The 21345-nt window shown below is 36.6% G+C and overlaps 2 protein-coding genes across 5 annotated transcripts in view; one reads left to right on the forward strand and one right to left on the reverse strand.

Annotated features, from left to right (window-relative positions):
- The window catches only part of PMS2 (PMS1 homolog 2, mismatch repair system component), a 42496-nt gene extending 37022 nt beyond the window's left edge, over positions 1–5474 (reverse strand). For all 3 annotated transcript variants that reach the window (XM_031941766.1, XM_012542770.3, XM_023497440.2), the window contains exon 1: positions 5337–5474. In XM_031941766.1, coding sequence (XP_031797626.1) covers positions 5337–5350 — 14 coding nt within the window. In that variant the 5' untranslated portion in view covers positions 5351–5474. The remainder of the gene's footprint in view (positions 1–5336) is intronic.
- Positions 5475–5603: 129 nt separating this feature from the next.
- Positions 5604–21345, forward strand: AIMP2 (aminoacyl tRNA synthetase complex interacting multifunctional protein 2). Of its 2 annotated transcripts, none has more exons than XM_012542772.3 (4): positions 5604–5843; positions 17449–17652; positions 19909–20140; positions 20768–21345. In XM_012542772.3, the coding sequence occupies exons 1-4, from the start codon at positions 5700–5702 to the stop codon at positions 21151–21153; spliced, it is 966 nt and encodes a 321-aa protein (XP_012398226.1). In that variant the 5' UTR covers positions 5604–5699; the 3' UTR covers positions 21154–21345. The 2 variants fall into 2 exon arrangements, with proteins under 2 accessions (XP_012398226.1, XP_012398227.1); XM_012542773.2 differs by having other exon boundaries at positions 5604–5714.

The raw sequence follows: 21345 nt of genomic DNA on the forward strand, positions 1-21345 counted from the left end.
AAAGTTCCTTTTAACTCTAAATCTATGATCTTAAGTAATCTTTTCTCCAAACTAAAATTCCCAATTCCTTTATCAGATTCTCATATGGCAATTCTTTAACCATTTCATTGTCCTAAAAACTCTTAGGTTATCATGTCCTTCTTAAAATGGGCTCCTCAGAACAGAACACAATATTCTGACTAGAAACAATTCTGGACACCATGCCTCTCTAAATGCAGTGTTACATTTTAGGCTGCCATACTTTTAGTTAATGTTTATTTACAATCCACTAAAATTATAAATCTTTTAAAGATAATCTTTCACCTTATATTTGTAAAATTAAAATTTCAAACCATGCACAAAAAGCTTTACATTTACTAAATATATTAATTTTCACCTAATTAGATTTTGTCCCATGTTCTGATCAATTGAGATCTTTTAGAATTCTGACTCTATGGAACAATGAATTAGGTACATCTTTGGGATTCTGCAAATTTAATAAGTGTGCCAGCTATACCTTAGTCCATGTCACAGACAAACATAATAAATAACACAGAACCAAGGACAGAATGGGGGACATCCCACTAGAGATTTTCTGCTTCACTGATAACTATTCTTTGGGTTTCTTCACTCAGTTAGTTCAGAATGCAACATATTGTTTCAGGACAAGTGGTGCTGAGTCTAGGCACTGCTATTAAGGAACTATTAGAAATGGCAATATAGGCAGGACTGCCCTGTTTTAAATACAATTAAATAAATTAAAATTAAATAAATAAAAGAATAATAGTACAAATTAAGATTACATTAATTTATGGAGCTTCAGAAATGAAATGTCCTTCAATGTTTATAAAATATCATTATAAAGATTACTTTGATCTTGTAGTTTAAAAAGCTACATTATAATGGGATGTCAAAGATGCTATGGCAATGATTAAAATTCAGTAAGCATCCAAAATCTTGTTGATTTGATAGGTATGCTACTCTGATTTTTCAAAGTATTCATAGTTTATTGCTTATTCTTTGGAAAGGAAAAAAATAAAGGTTAAATATTGGCAAGGGTGAAATTAAGACAAGACTATTCCTTGCTACTTTAAAAATGGTTTCTTCTGCACTTATAAACATCCTTCAAATTATAAGTGAACAAAGATTAGCATATTTTTGATAACTAAACCAAAAATGGGGCCCTCAGTTTCCTCATCTGAAAAAGGAAGATGCTGAATTAGATAACCTCAAACATCCATTCAGGTTTAATAATGTAGTATTTTTATTGAGCCTTAATAAAATGAGAAAATAAATTCTGCCTTATTGTAATAGACTTGGGAATGGAAAATGCCATCTACATCCAGAGAGAGAACTATAGAGAATGAATGTGATTGAAGCATAGTATTTTCATTCTTTTTCTTTTCTTTCTTGTAGTTTTTTTTTTCCTCTTATGTACTGATTTTTCTTGTCAACATGACAAATATATGTTTAAAAGTATTGCACATATTTAACCTATATCAAACTGCTTGCTGTCTTGGGAAGAGAGGAAGTAAGAGAAGGGAGAAAAATTTGGAACACAAAGTCTTTCAAAAATAAATGTTGAAAACTACCTTTAATGTACTTTAAAAAATACTATTGAGGAAAAAAAAAATAAGTTCTCTCTACTTTTTTTAATTGGGTTTTTTTATTAGACTTATTTTTCCTAAAAAGAACTCTGGTGGAGAAAAAAAAAAACAGTGTTTGCTACAGGATATATGCTTAGATAGTAAAAACTGGGTGACAGAGTAGGAAAGATGGATAATAGTACCAGGTATGTTCAAAGGCTATGGGAAAACATGCAACTCTAAACAAATAATCCTTTAGCAAGATTCCCTTAAATATAAGCCCTTCTTAGACCATTTGGAAAAGATGAGATATACAAGAAAAGGGCTTCTTTCTCTCATCCAACCTCCATGAAAAATTAAAGCCAGTTTGGCTAAAGAGAAAGAAATGTATAATTATATTGAAAGATAGGCTGAAGTCAGATTTTTGGAGGAATTTCTTGGAGGCAGCAAGGAGCAACTAAAACTCCTTAAGGAGAGGAGTTATACAGTCAGACCTATATTTTAAAAATTTCAATTTGTCAGTTAGTCAGGTATATAGATGATTAACAGGAAAGGAGAAAAATGAATATAGAGAGACTAATTAAAGAGCTATTGCCATACTACCGGCAAAAAGGAAGGAAGGTAAGACTTAGGGTGATAAAGATAAGATAAAGATACTGTAAGGAAAGAGTGATTGCAGATAGTGGAAAATAAAAAAGAGGTGGCAACTGATCGGATATAAGGAGGGGGGAGAAGAGTGGAGAAAAGATGGTAATGAATTATAGTAAAGAATTGTGGTTGACCTCTAAGTTGAGAACTGAGATGACTGAAAGGTAGCCTTGAAAAAACAGGGAAGTTGAAAGAAGTAATGAGTTCTGTTTAAAAAATACTGAGTTTGAAGTGTCTAAGAGAGGAGATGATGTCCAGTTCGCAATTGGAGATGTTTCAGTGTCAACAGGTATTGAATTAAGAAGAAAGATGATAGTTAGATATCTAGATGTGGTAGTCATCACGGATGATAAGCCCGCAAAAAGAACTAGAAGGATTGCTTGCCATCTAGGGAGGGGTGGAGGGTGGGAGGGAAAAACCGGAACAGAAGCGAGCACAAGGGATAATGTTGTCAAAAATTACCCTGGCATGGATTCTGTCAATAAAAAGTTATTAAAAAAAAAAAAAAAAAAAAAAAAAGAACTAGAAGGATTGCTTGCCATCTAGGGGAGGGGTGGAGGGTGGAGGGAAAACCGAACAGAAGTGAGTGCAAGGGATAATGTTGTAAAAAAATTACCCAGGCATGGGCTCTGTCAATAAAAAAAGTTATTTAAAAAAAAAAAAAAAAAGAACTAGAAGGATTGCTTGCCATCTAGGGGAGGAGGTGGAGGGTGGGAGGGAAAAATCGGAACAGAAGGGAGTGCAAGGGATAATGTTGTAAAAAATTACCCTGGCATGGATTCTGTCAATAAAAAGTTATTTAAAAAAAAAAAAAGAACTAGAAGGATTGGTGGGTGGAGGGAAAACTGAACAGAAGTGAGTGCAAGGGATAATGTTGTAAAAATTACCCTGGCATGGATTCTGTCAATAAAAGGTTATTAAAAAAAAAAAAAAAAAGAACTAGAAGGATTGGTGGTGGAGGGAAAACGAACAGAAGTGGAGTGCAAGGGATAATGTTGTAAAAAAAATTACCCTGGCATGGATTCTGTCAATAAAAAGTTATTTAAAAAAAAAAAAAAAAAAGAACTAGAAGGATTGCTTGCCATCTAGGGGAGGGGGTGGAGGGTGGGAGGGAAAACCGGAACAGAAGTGAGTGCAAGGGATAATGTTGTAAAAAAAATTACCCAGGCATGGGCTCTGTCAATAAAAAGTTATTTAAAAAAAAAAAAAAAAAGAACTAGAAGGATTGCTTGCCATCTAGGGAGGGGTGGAGGGTGGAGGAAAAACTGAACAGAAGTGAGTGCAAGGGATAATGTTGTAAAAAATTACCCTGGCATGGATTCTGTCAATAAAAAGTTATTTAAAAAAAAAAAAAAAAAAAGAACTAGAAGGATTGCTTGCCATCTAGGGGAGGGGTGGAGGGTGGAGGGAAAACCGAACAGAAGTGAGTCAAGGGATAATGTGTAAAAAATTACCCAGGCATGGGCTCTGTCAATAAAAAGTTATTTAAAAAAAAAAAAAAAAAAGAACTAGAAGGATTGCTTGCCATCTAGGGGAGGAGGTGGAGGGTGGAGGGAAAAATCGGAACAGAAGGGAGTGCAAGGGATAATGTTGTAAAAAATTACCCTGGCATGGATTCTGTCAATAAAAAGTTATTAAAAAAAAAAAAAGAACTAGAAGGATTGCGGGTGGGAGGGAAAAACCGGAACAGAAGTGAGTGCAAGGGATAATGTTGTAAAAAATTACCCTGGCATGGATTCTGTCAATAAAAGGTTATTAAAAAAAAAAAAAAAAAAGAACTAGAAGGATTGCGGGTGGGAGGGAAAAACCGGAACAGAAGTGAGTGCAAGGGATAATGTTGTAAAAAATTACCCTGGCATGGATTCTGTCAATAAAAAGTTATTTAAAAAAAAAAAAAAAGAACTAGAAGGATTGCTTGCCATCTAGGGAGGGGTGGAGGGTGGAGGAAAAACCGGAACAGAAGTGAGTGCAAGGGATAATGTTGTAAAAAAAATTACCCAGGCATGGGCTCTGTCAATAAAAAGTTATTTAAAAAAAAAAAAAAAAGAACTAGAAGGATTGCTTGCCATCTAGGGGAGGAGGTGGAGGGTGGGAGGGAAAAATCGGAACAGAAGGGAGTGCAAGGGATAATGTTGTAAAAAAATTACCCTGGCATGGATTCTGTCAATAAAAAGTTATTTAAAAAAAAAAAGAACTAGAAGGATTGCGGGTGGGAGGGAAAAACCGGAACAGAAGGGAGTGCAAGGGATAATGTTGTAAAAAATTACCCTGGCATGGATTCTGTCAATAAAAAGTTATTAAAAAAAAAAAAAGAACTAGAAGGATTGCGGGGGGGAGGGAAAAACCGGAACAGAAGGGAGTGCAAGGGATAATGTTGTAAAAAATTACCCTGGCATGGGTTCTGTCAATAAAAAGTTATTTAAAAAAAAAAAAACTAGAAGGATTAATGAGATCAGTAGGAACAGAACGAGAAAGCATGGCCACTGAAAACCAAGAGAGAACAATGTCTCAGTGAATTAAGCTGTCAATTGAAAAAGAATTCTGGCAATTAAGAGATCACCAGTCTCCTTGAAAAAAGTAATTTCCATCTCCTGGTATTGGGGGTCGAGAGGGAGGACAGAAGGAAAACCGGGGATCACGAAGCAAGGGGGGTGTAAATGCAACAAGTCTGGAGAGCTTTTTCTCGCTCTCTGTTCACAAATCATAAATCATCTAGTCCGAACCTTTTCCCTTTACAGAGGGGAAAACCGAGATCCAGGGAAGTCCCGTAACTTATACTACCAGGCGCCCTTTCCACTGCACCCTTGCAGCCTCCCGTTTCTAAGCTCCCGCCTTGGGGATGGGTAAAGTCTTCACTTCCAAGAAACTTCCGCTCCCAGTAAAATTCTACGCCCAGGAAATAAAGCTGCAGCCTACAGACGGCGAGCGCCCCACCCCGAAGGAAAAATCGCTCCGCCCAATGAAATCCATCGGCCAATTCCAGAGAGCAGCCCAGAGCCAATAAAATGAAGGTCCTGCTCTTCGCGCATCTAAGTGGCCTCTCGGCTGCGCTCTCTCCCCTCCCCCCCCAATAATCCTAAACCAGAAAGCGTAAAGTCCAGAGAGGAACGCAGGAGCACTTACTTCGAACCCTCCATGAAGCCTCAGATCAGCCCACTCAAGGCCAGTCTAAAGAATTTCCCGCTTCCTCTGCATCGGAGCTCAGCACCGCCTAGCGCCCGCTCATTGGCGGTTCTCAGGACCTTTCCCAGTCTCTCCCCCCCCCCCCCAAAAAAAAAAAAAAAAAAATCAACGCTCTCTTTCTCTAATTGGCGGAAGACAAGGTTCGTCACGTGTCAGTCCGGGATCTTTGGCCAATTAGAAAGCTTAAGGCAGGAGGGTTTTCCGGTCCTCCAGCCGTTGCGACGGAAGGATTATAGTAATTGCCATTTGTTCGAGTTACCCATAGCGCGGTCGTGTGCACTTTCCTCTCACTTCCCTTCCGCGATGCCCATGTATCAGGTAAAGCCGTATCACGCGGTGAATGGATCGCTGTGTGTAGAGCTCCCCACCTGCATGTACCGAGTCCCTAATATACACAGCAAGAACCGAGGCTCGGCCTTCAGCGTGGGCCCGGCGGGGCACGTGCAGGTAGGAGCCTGGCCCAGTGCCTCCTTGACCCCGTCAACTTGCGCACGCGCTCTGGAGTTTTCATTCTCAGAGGCGGGGTGGAGAGGGTGCGCAAGTTTGGAGCGCGTGCCTAGGTGGCAGTCGGTTAGGTTGCGCGTCCCTACGTCAGGAGCCCGCAGTCTTATCCCTGTCATTTTACCGAGGCGGGCGGGCTGGTGGATGGAGTGAACGGTCTTGGGATCGTCGCTTTCGCTCAGTTTCTAGGACCGGATTGCGGAATTTTAATGTGGACATCTGCCTGAAGGAACTCCCCCGTGTCCCGGATTCCGACCTCGCCCCCTCCCCACGTCAGACTACCTCTGCTTGGCACTGTGGGAGCGGTGGTTGGAGCGTTGTGGTGGGGCGGAAAGGAGCCTGTAGAAGCCATCTGGTTAAAGGCCCCTCGTTTTCATTTTAGGTCCTGAGTACCCAAAGTGACATGGCTGGTTGTCAGACATTTTTTTTTTTTCTTTAGCTCTACATTGCTTGCTTTCTCGAGGCTGTCACAAGACCTCCTCTATTTACAACACACCAGTCCAGATTTAAAATTTATTCCTTGCTATTAATCAGCTGCCTTGTTCTGCGTGGGGATGCCCTAAGTAATGATGTCAAGGAGAATAGAATAGAATGAAGAGCAATTTGAAGCAGTCTAATTTGATTAATTAGAAAGCTGGTGCAATAATCCAGGCCAGAGTTGATTGATGAAGACCTAAGCTGTGAAAGTGAAAAGGAGAGGTATATATGAGAGATGTTGTAGGAAAAAATGACAGGATTTGGCAAACTCATTGGGATGAGGGAGTGGGAAGAACTGAGGATAATGCTATGCTTGTAAACTTGGGTCACTACCAAGATGGTGGTACCCCACCCCAAAAGGGAAGTTGAGAACAGAAGAACACAAGTTAATGGATTGTGTTTGGGACTTACTGAATGTGAGATGCCCATAGAGGAAACAGTTTGAAATGTCTAAATGGTAGTTGGTGAGGAGAGACTGGAGCTCCAGAAAGAAATTAGCATTGACTACAAATTCTGAGAATCATCAACATGGAGAAGATAATACTCATGGGAGCTGGTGTGCTCTTCAAGTAAGGAAAAAATAGAAAAAAAACTAGGACAGAATCTTGGGATGGAAGTCAAAGTTAGTGGATGTGACATAGAACAACATCCAGCAAAGAGACTGAAAAACAGTAGAGTGAAGAACCATCAAATGAAGAATTAAGCAATAAAGTTACAAATCTGTGTCAAACATTGTACTAGGCACTGGGAACAAAGAAACAATCCTCACAAGCAGATTACATTCTGATAGAGAAGTACATATAAAAATAGCTGTAAAGTAAATATATCTGTCACACACACATACACACAATGTATAATATCTGTCAGACCAAACTGGCCTCTAACCTGTGCTATCTACAAGAGCAGGGACTTTCTTCAGCTGATTCTGGAATACACACCTATAAATTCTTTTAAGACTTGTGGGAGCAGTCAGAAGAACTTGGTAGAGACCTTAGAAACAATGATTGATTGGCAGTTGTGAGAAAACTACTTGCATTAGTCTTTGGATCTTGAGTTTCTGGTCAGCTCTAAACAGTACATAGAAATGGTCCACTTTCTCAGGCAGGGTGGGCTAGGTTCAAACAGTATAATGTTTTCTCACAATTCCCATGATGGTATAATTACATTAAATCAGCTACAAATTAAACTATTAAGAGGTATCACAACGTTCTAATTTTGAGAAGGGAGATTTATATGTCACCAAAATAACCAAGAAAATATAAACATAACATTTTGAAACAAAAGACCAAAGCAATAAAATAATCCTTACCAGTATTAACTAACAACAAATCACCACAAAGCTTAGTAATCCATTCTCCATTTAACCTTTTAACCCATGTCCATTTAATCAGTACATTTTGAGTCCCAGTAGTTATCTGGTAGTCATCTTGTCCCTTGATATCTTTTCTTGGACAACAGGTTTTATTTTCAGGACAGCTCTAAAAAAGGTTTTGCTCCTCTTGTTCCAAATCTAGATATTTCCAAATCTAAATTCTGAAATTTGGTCTCCAATTTTGAAACTTCAGAGAATTTCAATTTATTTACCATTTGTTAGCTATCCTTAACTAAATTCTGCGTGTGTATGTGACATAGGAATCTTAAAAAATTTATGAGGTTCCAGTAATAAAATAAGCTCTTCTCTCTTTAAAAATTATCAGTTAACTTTAAAAATAGAAAAATTTCATTTTCATTACCCTTTAAATAAGTTTGTATTGTATGTGTACAATACAATTTGTGTGTAAAATCATTAATGCAATTTTGGGAACTTATTACTAGTACATGTGCCAGACAACTTAGTACTTTACAATCATTATTTAGATTCTCACAACAGCTGGGGGGAGGAAGGGAGAATACCATTATTTTTCTTTTTACAGATCAGGAAACTGGGGCAAAGAGATAAGATAGCTTGCCTAGATTACACAGCTTATAAATTTCTACAACTGGAATGTAATTCAAGTTTTCCCTGAATTTTTCCAATATTTTTTTTTTTAAACACCTTTATTTGTGAACCTGATTTGAGAGAAGAAAGTTTAACAGAATTAAGAGAGAGAAGGTCTCTGACCTGGGCTGATCACAGGGGATTTTTGGTTTAAAAAAAAAATCATACAAGGAAGGTTTAAAAAGAATTTGCTATAAAGTATAAACCTTTCAAATCTGTTTTTCTTTTCTTCGCTCTGGGATTACTTCCAAACTAGTTGCTTTCCTTCATTCCCCAAGAACAATGAAGCTATTAGTCTTGTCCTTCAAAGACTTTATAACTAATCCTTAACTTTCCATAAAACAAATTTACTAAGATATTTCAGAAAGGAGTGAATTCCTGGAATTGTCCCAAATCCCAGTTCTCTGATCTTAAAATGATTAATTTCCAGATTCCTTAATCTACACCAAGATGTTTTCATAGCAGTTCTACAAACTTTGATATCTGACTTTTTTCTTATAACCTAATTTTTCTCAGAATGCCTAAAGTGGGAGTTAGTCTTACTAACAGGGACAGTTGCTTCAAGTATGAAAGTTTATTAATCTTTTCCAGTGTTCTAAAGTATTTGGCTGTGGCTCTTAGAAATTTTTCTTGTTGGCTGCATTTTAAATCTTTCAGGGTAAGAGATTAAGAATTAAAACACAAGTATGACAAAGACATTTTACAAAGGCACAAACATAGACAAAAACAAGACAGATACAAGATGGTTTAATAATGCATAATTACAGTCTTAACTTGATCAGTTTTTAACAGATGCACATAGTTAAACCAAGGCATGCAATTACAATTTTAGAGATACACAGTTTAAAAAAAACAACAACACAGGAATGGAGAGGGACCAATTAACAGATGTGTACAGTTTAAGAAAGAATATACTTACCAGAGTGATTGAAGATGAACCAAGTCATCAATGGGGTCCTGGAGTTTTCCTCATAAAGAATAGCAAGCTTGACCAAGATGAGAACTTGGACATTTGAGCCAGGGAATAGGACACAAGACTCACCAGGAGATTAGACTCCAAAGAAATAAACCTCAGGTGGTTCCCAGTTCTGTGTCCAGTTCCACTTCTGACACCAGTTAATGTCAGCTGGATCTAACCAGCCTCTAACCTTGAGTGGTCAGAGTCAGACAGAGCAGGCTAGAGCACAAATAGAAGTTTAATTTCAAAGTGAGGGAAATAGCTTGGAAGTAAGGGGAAAGATTAGACATCCCTAGTAGGGAGGTCCCAAAGAAGTGTGGGGAGATCTTAATACTTAAATTAGTGGCTTTGCAATAAGCTGTAGCCCTGACAGGAGTAATAGCAATTAACTATGTGATCCATACCAGGACTTCATGACCAGAATATGGTGCTTGGACAAGCTCACCACATCTGATGATGATAAAAGTAATACAATAATGATATGATTTTTCCAGAGGGTGAGCAAAAAGGATTGCTCAGGGCACGGTTTGCTTGTTTGGCCTTAGTTCTGGAAAATAGGATGTCTTCTAATATATTGACACACAAAATTTATGAGGTAGTTTGAGAGGACTAGCAGGGCATCATGAATGAATGTATGCACACATGAATTTATTTTTTTTATTATCACTTTTTATTGACAGAACCCATCCCTGGGTAATTTTTTTTACAATATTATCCCTTGCACTCACTTCTGTTCCGAATTTTCCCTTCCCTCCCTTCACCCCCTCCCCAGATGGCAAGCAGTCCTATATGAATATGTCACCGTATATCCTAGATACAATATATGTGTGCAGAACCGAACAGTTCTCTTGTTGCATAGGAAGAATTGGATTCAGAAGGTAAAAAATAACCTGGGAAGAAAAACAAACATGCAAACTGTTTACATTCATTTCCCAGTGTTCTTTCTTTGGGTGTACCTGCTTCTGTCCATCCTTGATCAATTGAAACTGAGTTAGCTCTCTTTGTCAAAGAAATTCACTTCCATCAGAATACATCCTCATAAAAAAAAAAAATACATCTTCATACAGTATCATTGTTGAGGCATATAATGATCTCCTGCTTCTGCTCATTTCACTTAGCATCAGTTCATGTAAGTCTCTCCAAGCCTCTGTATTCATCTTGCTGGTCATTTCTTTACAGAACAATATTCCATAACATTCATATACCAGAATTTACCCAACCATTTTCCAATTGATGGGCATCCATTCATTTTCCATGGGCTTCCATTCTAGCCACTACAAACAGGGCTGCCACAAACATTTTGACACATACTGGTCCCTTTCCGTTCTTTAGTATCTCTTTGGGATATAAGCCCAGTAGAAACATTGCTGGATCAAAGGGTATGCACAGTTTGATAACTTTTTGAGCATAGTTCCAAATTGCTCTCCAGAATGGCTGTATATATTTACAGTTCCACCAACAATGTATTAGTGTCCCTGTTTTCCCACATCCCCACCAACATTCTTCATTACCTTTCCCTGTCATTCTAGCCAATCTAACAGGTGTGTAGTGGTATCTTAGAGTTGTCTTAATTTGCATTTCTCTGATTAATAATGACTTGGAGCATATTTTCACATGGCTAGAAATAGTTTTAATTTCTTCATCTGAGAATTGTCTGTTCATATCCTTTGACCATTTATCAATTGGAGAATGGCTTGATTTCTTATAAATTAGAGTCAATCCTCTACATATTTTGGAAATGAGGCCTTTATCAGAATCTTTGACTGTAAAAATGTTTTCCTAGTTTATTGTTTCCCTTCTAATCTTGTCTGCATTAGTTTTGTTTGTACAAAAACTTTTCAATTTGACATAATCAAAATTTTCTATTTTGTGATCAGTAATGATCTCTAGTTCTTCTTTGGTCATAAATTCCTTCCTCTTCCACGTCTGAGAGGTAAACTATCCTCTGCTCTTCCAATGTATTTATAATCTCATGAACCCATTTTGATCTTATCTTGGTATGTGGTGTTAAGTGTGGGTCAATGCCTAGTTTCTGCCATACTAATTTCCAATTTTCACATCAATCACACATGAATTTATGGATGAAGAAAGGATTAAGTGCTTACTATTTGCTAAACATTTGGGATACAAATAGAAAAGTAAAATAGTCCCTGCTCTCATGGGATTTGTGTTATCATAGTGACAATGTATGTTAAAGCCAGATGAGAAGCTCTTGTGATCCTTAAAAGTACAAAGCAATACAAATGGTAATGGTAATATCATTTCCACTGAAAATATCAGTTTCTAGTGTTGAATCATTTGATGATGCCAAAGACTTTAGTCAAAACTTTATTTTCTGAGTTTTCAATAGATATGACTGTGACACCGGAAGGAGCCAGGTTGCAGAGGAATGGCTTTGAAAGTATTGCCATTCCCAAAGGTCTTGGTTTCAGGATCTGAGCAGAAATTGTGGTCATAATGATGGTGATGCCTTGACTTGACGGTCATGTGCTGCTTCTTGCCTCTTCTCCAGCGTTGCTTCATTTAGGCTGGCTTGCCCACTCTGGATGGCACTTGGTGGGGATGGCTGACCCCTCTAAAGGAGTTAACTCCCTAGGTGATGGCTGTTAGAGCTGGGCTAAAAGAAGAATCAGTTTGAGAGGTGATGTCCTATCATCTCCAGGGCTCCTGTACCTATCCACTTGTTAGTAGAAATTGGTCAGCAGTTGTTGCTGGTGGAATGATGAGGAAAGTAGGTCCCATCTCCACAATGATTTTCCCTTCACTAGACTACTTAAACAACATCTTAAAGGAAGAGGGGAACTCTTAAGGGAGAAAAAATGGAATGGATTCCAAATAAGGGAGAAGGCAATGGTAATTTGCAGTGGTGTATCAGGAATAAAGAATAGAAACTGTTTTGTCTGGAGTGTGCGGGAGGGGGAGTCATGTCCAGTAAATTTGAAAAAAAGGTTAGCACCAAGTTATGGAGAGCTTTAAAAGCTAAGCAGAGGAGTTTATATTTTATTCTAGAAGCAATAGGAAGTTGCTGGAGTTGGTCATGTGGTCAAGTCTTAAGAGTTATTTGGGCAGCAATGTGTGAATGAATTAAAATGGTAAGAAACTTGAGTCAGAGACCAATTAGAAAGCTTATTGCAATAATCACAGAAAGAGTGTTGAGGTAGTTGAGTGTTGCAAAAGTAGAAATGACAAAATTTGCAAACTGAATATGTGAAGTAAGGAAGAATGAGGAATCCAGGATAATGCCAAAGTTATGAATATGAGATGCTAGAGGGATAGTGGTGATGCTTTCTGCAGAATGGGAAGTTTAGAAAAAAAGAGCATTTAGGAGGAAGGATGGATGAGTTCAGTTTAAGAATGTTAAGCAGAAAACTTCATGAAAACTCAAAGAGAAAAAAGAATTCAAGAAAAAGATGGTCTGAAGTACCAGCTGTTGCTGAGAATCAAAAAGGATGAGGATTGAAGAGAGAAAGAAAAACAACTATTAGATCTGGCAATTAGATCATTGGTAAATTTGGAGAGAGTAGTTTCAGTTATATGATAAGGTCAGAAATTAAATTGCAGAATATTTAAGAGAGTGAGAACAGGAATCGGGACACTAATGTTGAGACTGTTTTCTCAGAGGACTTAAGCCAAGATAGGGAGAAGAGATATGGGACAACAGCTAGTGGGCACAGAATCTAGTAAGGTTTTCTAAGGATGGGGACAGTTAAGTATGTTTGTAAGTAGCAAGAAAGAAACCTGTAGATTGGGAAATCTCCCAGCTTGCAGTGCTGGGAGAAGTAAGAGTAGGAGGGTAATAGTGGAAACAGAAGTCTCCTGGAGTAGATGGAAGGTTCATGGAGAGGGATTAAATGGCTGAGGAAACTAGAGTGAAGGAGGAAGTAGTGGAATTTGATGTCAGGGCTGTGAAAAGAGAAACAAGAGCTCTAATTAAATAGCCTCACTTTTTTTTAAAGTATAAAGGCAGATTTTTGGCTGTTGAGAGAGGTGGCTTGAGAAATAAGAGGAGGGATTAAAAAGGTTTGGAATAGCATCTTATTTAGCTACATAAGGAATCCTTGAGGAGGGAGGAGTAGATGTACCTCATAGAAATGAAAACCTGGTTAATATTAGATAGTATCGATTTGTAGTAAATCTTTAGTCAGCACTGTTTAGTGATTAACTCTAGTTCTGTTTCTGCAGTCTGCTGACCTCATGCCCTGTGAAATAGATTATAACTTTATTCATTTGACAGAAGAGGAAACTGAGTGCTACTTTAATGATCACTTCTCACAGAGAGTGGAATAGTGGAACCACTACTTGGAACACCCATGTCTCTTGTATCCCTTATGTATTATTTCTAAAACATCATCTGCTTTGTCTAACTTTAATGTTAAAAAAAAAAGGATCTTTTTTTTAAAAAATTATATTTTAGAATAGAAAGTTAAATGCTGAATATTTAGCAGCAATCCATTTCAATTGTTAGAACAATATAGAAGAGTAGGATGGACTCCCAAATATTTTACCATTTCATTTCTTTTGTTAGGACAGTATAGAAGGGTAGAATAAACTCCCAGATATTTTATATTTTCTACAGTTACTTTAAATAAAGTTTCTCTTATTTCTTGCTGCTGGGCATTGTTGGTAATATATAGAGATGCCAATGATTTACATAGATTTATTTAATATGTTGCAACTTTGCTAAAGTTAATTGTTTCAAGTTGTTTTTCAATTGATTCTTTAAGTATATCATCATATTATTTGCAAAGAATGATAGTTTTATTTCCTCATTGCATACTTTAATTCCTTAATTTTTTTTCTCTTATTTGTAAAGCTAATATGTCTAATACAGTATTGAAAATGGTAATGATAACGACAAATCTTATTTCATTTCTGATCTTATTGGAATTGCTTCTAGCTTATCCCCATTATATATTAATGCTTTTCTGTTAGTTTGGTTCTTGATATGGTCAATTGTGCTGATAGTTTTTCTGATTTTGAACCAACCCTGCATTCCTGGTATATATATTATCCTGATGATAAATTGCTGCAATGTCTTCGCTAATATTTTATTTAAACTTTTGCATCAATATTCATTGGGGAAATTGATCAATTTTCTTCCTCCATACAAAGACTTAATTTCAGATTATTTCTGAGAGAAATTGGAGAGAACTTAGGCCACTTAATGGCTTTCTCCACCATTCCAATTTATTTTCTTTCCTCTTAACCCAAATATCCAGAGCATTTCACCATTGATAGACAGTAGCATTGGACTTGGAAGCCAAGAAATCCTGGGTTTTGAATCTTTCTTCAGTTATTTACTAGTTATTTGGCAAGTCATTCAATTTTTTTGAGCAGCCCCAATTTATTCATCTATAAATAAGGATAACAGTTCCCTATCTCATAGAGTGGTTGTGATGATTAAATAACTATGTATATAAAACACCTCGAAAATCTTACAGGACTAAATGTAAGCTATTATTACACCCTAGCATTTTGGTTTTCAGATTGTCATTTCTGTGTAACTAAAGAAGTAAATTCTATTATTTCCCAAAATGCTATCGTATCCATATTTATGCTGGCCTTTAAGTCAAGAAGACCTGCATTTTGTTGTTAAAATTTAGTTTGTGAGAAAGTCCTGAGCAAGTCACTTAATAATCTCTTAGTGTCTTACTTATTGTTCTGTATTGGTTGAAGGGGCTTTACTTATCTGGAGTATTCTAGAGTAATAAAATCATGAGTCTAGTCCAAAAAATGGTTTGTCCTATGGCATACATCACAGAATCAGAGAGGGATAACAAGGATAACAGATTGAGCCCTGATCCCAGTCCAGACACTTAATGTGACCATGGGTATTATTTTCATTTGGGTAACTTTGAGCAAGTCACTTCCCCTCTCTGAACCTGTTTCTTCATCTGTAAAATAAGTTGATCATCTTTTTATGTTTTTAAATCTACAGTATACAAAGTAATCTGCCTTATTTACAAGTAAAACCTTCAAAATGAAAGCATTAAAGGCTAACCCAGCAAAACATAATAGATTTGATAATAGAGGAATTGAGTTCAAATCTCTGCTCTTCTATTTACACATACAATTTTACAACCTAAAGAAGGCTATTTGGGGCTCTGGGAAGACACTCTGCTCATTTCCTCATCTCTAAAATGAAAAAATGATTTCTAAATTCCCATCTAGCTTTGAAACTTATAAAACATTTTGAGAAAGTACTGATAATAGGCACTCTCTATTTGAACCAATAAAGTAACAAACTGAGAAGATTCTTGTGAAATATGCAAATTTTGAGAACTTTACAAAGTTGTCTGAAGGGCAAAGAAGTTTCTTAATGAGCAATAACAAGCAAACTTGGAAACACAGCTCAAATTAGAGACAGTTTGACAATTGCAATTGTGCTATTAAATATCTCAAAATGTTTTTTTCTTTTTGTTTTGAAAGGTTCTAATTGGTTCTCTGAACATGCACAGTCAAAAAATATGTAAATCCTAGAATAGTTTTTGCATGATCTCCAGTGACCCTTTCAGGAGCTAATAATAGCTCACATTTATGGATCACTGGTTACAAAACACTTTCTTGACAACAGCTCTAGGAGGCATCTATTATTCCTGTTTTACAGATGAAGAAAATGAGGCTCAGAGAGATTGACTTGCCCAGGATCACAATTGGAGGGGTGACAGAGGACATCTAGGCTAACCCAAATTGTGTTGTAGTAGAAGGAATTCATGTTGTAGAATCAGAGGATCTGATGGCATTGAACAAATCATTTCATTTCTGTCAAATAAAGGGATTGGACTAGATGACCTTTCAGGGCCTTTCCAGCTCTAAATTTATGAACATGAACAAGAATCCCTTCTGCAACAATAGTAACATATGGTTCTATCTTTACTTGAAATAGCTCCATTTTTGGATAGTTTTAATTGTTAAGCAGTCAAATCTGTCTCTTTGCCACAACTTTCCATTCTTCTTGTATTACCTGCCCACTGGGACCAAATTGAACAAATCTGATCCTTCTTCCTTCCCCATGAGAGCCTTAAGGACTCAAACTAAGGATGTCTTATTTTTGATCCAGTGTTCTTCCTACTACACCTCAAAAGAATGTCGTGGAAGGGGGAAAAAAAAAACAGAACAAGAAATAAATATTTCCTGATAAATAGTACTTGTAACTTTTAGTATTTTGATTAGTTAATAATCATTTTTCGTATCACAAATCATGTATTCACTTTTTTTTTCCAGGCAGTGCCTACTCAGTTATTTGATTTCTATTTCATTTTGATATATTACAGTATTTCACCCTTAATTGGAGTTACCATTTTGCATCCCGAACCACTGGTCACAAGATAGATTACTGTGGTTAGGTTCTGTGGATAGAACATTATAGAAAATACACCTGTACCCTTACAGTGCAGAGATGAAAACCTATATCTTTTGCCTCCTATCAGTAAGTTGTTCAGCAGAGAAAGCCCAAACACATAACCACTTTCTCCTCTCAAGGGAAAGCTGAAGAAATAACTGCTTAGTTTTGGATCTTTAGAGAAATAAGATGGATAACTTTCCAAGTCAGGTCCTTCTACAATCCGCTTTCATTTTTTAATTTGAATATCATTCTTAGAGCAGCAGCCATTAATATTTAAACATAACTGAAGGCATATTCAGGAACTAAACAGTTTTGAATTTTTGTAAATTTTCCTTTTATTGAAAATAGCTAACTTATTGGACATCACAGTCATATTTTCTACAGAGTATTTTTGTGTTTAGTTTGATTTCTGTGAAAGTACAGAACAGTTTGCATCCATTTTATATATCCATTCTAATTGTTATACTAAACTGCATGAAAGTTTTATACATATAGAGATAATTACCAGTACATTATACTAAGAGTGCTTACTATAGTATGATAAGTTGCCAATGACAATAGCATGAACTATTTAAAAATATAACCTTGCTTCCCTTAAGTCTCCTTTTCTACTCAGATAATGTGTTAAAATAAAGAGAGAATAAAAGGACCCATGCATGGGGAAGATAACATTTCTTCCTTAGCTGATTAGGATATTAACAAAAGACTACTTCAAGATGAAAGACTCAAAACCTGAAAGATTTGAAATGAATTACAAAAGAAAATGATACATTGTCAATTTTGGTTGATTTAGGAAGAGGCTGACCCATCTCTTCAGGCTCTTGAGTTGCGCCAGGAAGAGATTTTAAAACGTTTGTATGAATTGAAAGCTGCCGTTGATGGACTCTCCAAGATGATACAAACACCAGATGCAGACTTTGATATGACGAACATGATCCAAGCCAGTGAACGTATTTTAACTACAAGTGCAGTGGACTTGGATTCAATGCTTGGGAAGGTAAGTTCATATTTAAAGTTGAAACATACTAGCATGATTTGGGCCAGTTTTTTTATCAAGAAGGGTAAGAACTTTAAAGACTAAAACTACTTAAGTACATAAAATGAACTTTGTTAATTATGGGCTAGGACCTGCAGTGACTCACCTCACATCTGACTACCAACTTGATCCCAGGATCCAATTACAAGATTTTTTAACTTGTAGCAATTTTAAGGAGCAAATGACATCTTATAGTCACTTAGATCATTGACTGTGAAGGCATCACTTGGATCACTGTGATGGCTTATATAGTTTCCTCCTGCCCAAATTAAGGAGAAACCTGTACATCTTATGTGGAGATAGTCCTTGCTTCCAACTTGTCCAACTTGTGACCCTGCTGATATTGCTTATTCAGTGGAATTATTCTGTATTTGGTATAGCTGTTCCAAATTGACTGGACATCTAGCCCTATAAAAATAGGGCCCTGGCAGAAAGGATCATCATGAGGAAGATCTGAGGTCCACTTCATTAGAGGGGACCATGGACCTTTTAATAAAGTGCCATTGGCTCAGACTTCTACCTCCATCTCTCTTATTGTAGATGGGATAACTTTAATTCCCACAATGTTGGCAATCCCAGATAGGACAGTGATACATGGACCCCAGCCTGGCCCCTGCAAAGGACCCAAAAAGGAAGTACACCCTAGATTGAATTTTTATCCATGGCTCTTTCATGGACACTGGCCCTGGGAAGTCAGACTTCCCTCGCAATCTATACACACATTGTTTGAGCCTGAGGTGAGTATCTTCTCAGACCTCTGCCTCAGTCTCTTATTATTGGTGGGATAATTTTAATTTCCACATACTGGAGCTGAATTTACTGGGGCTGCTGGTATTAAACTTGCTGTAAGTTGGATTCTCATTAAAGGATTTAAAATATACTCCAATTACAGGGCCTCAAAAATTATTTTTTTTCCTGCTTTCTACACTAGTTGGGACTAGGTAATTAGTAAGCCTGCTGCCTTCCTTGGATGTAGCAGCCATTTCTCAGGCTTCTTACTGAATCCTGATTCCTTGTCACCCAAGGTCACTATAATAGATATGGCAAGTACCATCAAAAGTTGATAGAGTATTCTTTTAAATGGACCATTGCCACTACTGGGGTGGGTGCTTGGTCCAAGGTTATCTAGAGTTACCAAAGTTCCTGGGACACCAGTCCCTGATTGGGGGTAAAGCGATTAGTTTTGGTCTAATAAATGTACTCATTCTCTAGGATGGGGCCACCTGTAGGGGAAGGGGACTGGAGTCAGTTCATCAGCATATATTGGTTCTAGAATTACCAGTTATACAAGTAGGAGGAAGGACCTCGCAACCAAAAGAACCATAACTGATTTAATGAATCATTCAGAGTTTCACTGTACCAGCCATGTGTACTTAGACATGACTGGCTTAATCTTTGAGACAAGCATATGACAGGATCAACCAATGAGAGAAAAGAAAAGATAGAGGAACTACAAGAGCCACAGAAAACCAACTTTTTGGATTTTCCTGCCTTTCTTTTGCTCTCTGTCCAGATTTGGAAATGGAAAAAAAATGCCTTCTGAATAAGAAGAAAATTAGCTATCAGCCTACTAATTAGGATAGTATATTCCTTTAACAACAAATTTAATAAACTTGGTTTTTTTTTTCTCCTGGCAGAGAGAATGGGTAATGGAGCTAGGGAAGCAGAACAGTGACCTATTATATTCAACATACTGAGAAATGAGAGCCAGCAAGGGTAGCTATAAAAGAGTCATCCCTCCAAAACTATCAAGTTGAGACTATGTTGTGGCAGAACAAATAATCCTACTTATAGATCTTCATGAAGCTCCTATGGGCATCATTATATTATAACAGAATACAGTAATTGTTTATGACTGAGTCACCAAGAAAGTGTTTGTGTTCATTTTACTTAAGATAGGGGACTAGAATGTAACATTTTGCATTTTCCTCAAAAATGGTTTGAAAGTTTTAATACTTAAGGAAATAAGCTGTAGTTAAGCTCATTTTCCAAAAATGTCAGGTAACTTGATGAATAATTACTCTTTATTTACATCAAAGAAAAAGTAAAAATATTTACATTTTAAAACTATATTTCTTATAATAATACATTTAATTAGGTAGTACAGAAGTTCTTTTAAATTGGTAAATAAGAGAATTGCTTTCATGGTGGTGTGATTTAGAGTAACATTTCTAGATGTGTAGCACTAAAGTGTTTTTCCTGTTTCTTTAAATGCAGGATTATGGAGCATTGAAAGATATAGTAATTAATGCAAACCCAACTCTACCTCCACTCTCATTGTTGGTGCTACACAGCTTCCTTTGTGAACACTACAAGATATTATCAACTGTTCATGTGCATTCATCTGTAAAGAATGTTCCTGAAAACCTTTTGAAGTGTTTTGGAGAACAATCTAAGAAACAGTCACGTCATGAATACCAACTGGGCTTTACCTTAATTTGGAAGGATGGTGGGTAAAAAGGATTGTAGCTAAACTTATGGAATAGACAATGAAATTTACATTGTATTGCATAGAAACAAAATTATTTTAAGGTTATGTTTTCTGGAAAAGTGAAAAATAATCACTTCATTTGACTGAAGGAAAATTCTATTATTTCCATAAATACTCACTAATATGTCAGTATTCTAAAATTATCAAATTGTTTTTTAAAGTATCACCTGTTTAAATCTCTCAATAGTAACTTTTTCTTGTTAGCCATAAGACAAGTATCTCTTTGTTGACTATTCTTCCACAGTATCTCTTTGGAGTATGTTAAAACTCTTCTTTAGTTCTTAATGCCCAACTCACTCAGCATATTTTTGGCTTAAGTTTCTGTACTTTCCTAATTCAGAAATACAGAGTTCATATTTAGTTGTAATCCTTTGTGGTTGGTATATTGACTAATCTTGGGTAAAAACAAACTGATTAGTTAATATGCTTTTGGGAAATTCCTTTCAGTCATAATAAGCAAACAACATTGCTATTCAGAGATTTTATTGATAGTAATGAATTTATTTTAAAGGTAAAATAGTATTCTTCAAACCATTAACTTATTTTAATTCACTAATACTGAGATGTTTTCTTTTTTCTTTTCAGTACCAAAGCCCCAGATGAAGTTCAGTATTCAAACAATGTGTCCTATCGAAGGTGAAGGGAACATTGCTCGGTTTTTGTTTTCGCTGTTTGGCCAGAAATATAATGCTGTCAGCCTAACACTTATAGATAGTTGGATAGATATGGCTCTTTTTCAGTTGAAAGAAGGAAGTAGTAAAGAAAAAGCAGCTGTCTTACGCTCTATGAACTCTGCTCTTGGCAGAAGTCCCTGGCTGGTGGGAAATGAACTCACTGCAGCAGACATTGTAGCTTGGTGTGCACTTCAACAATCAGGTAGTGCTAATTCTGCTCCAGCCAACGTTCAAAAGTGGATGAAATCATGTGAAAACTTGGCCTCTATGAATGCTGCCTTGAAATTCTTGAAATAAATTTTTAGAATTAAAAGTACCATGACTAAAAATTGGTAATGCCTTGTGCTTCCTAGTAAATGCACATATGTTAAAAATTGATGTCTTACAGCCAGATATCAGACACCCAATAAAATTATCACAGAACTTGCGGCTCCTCTGTTATATAAATTTTCTAACAGTTGGTAGATATAATAAATTAAGCAAAAGAAA

The sequence above is a fragment of the Sarcophilus harrisii genome, chromosome 1 (genome assembly GCF_902635505.1).
Source record: "Sarcophilus harrisii chromosome 1, mSarHar1.11, whole genome shotgun sequence".
Classification (NCBI taxonomy): Eukaryota; Metazoa; Chordata; class Mammalia; order Dasyuromorphia; family Dasyuridae; genus Sarcophilus; species Sarcophilus harrisii.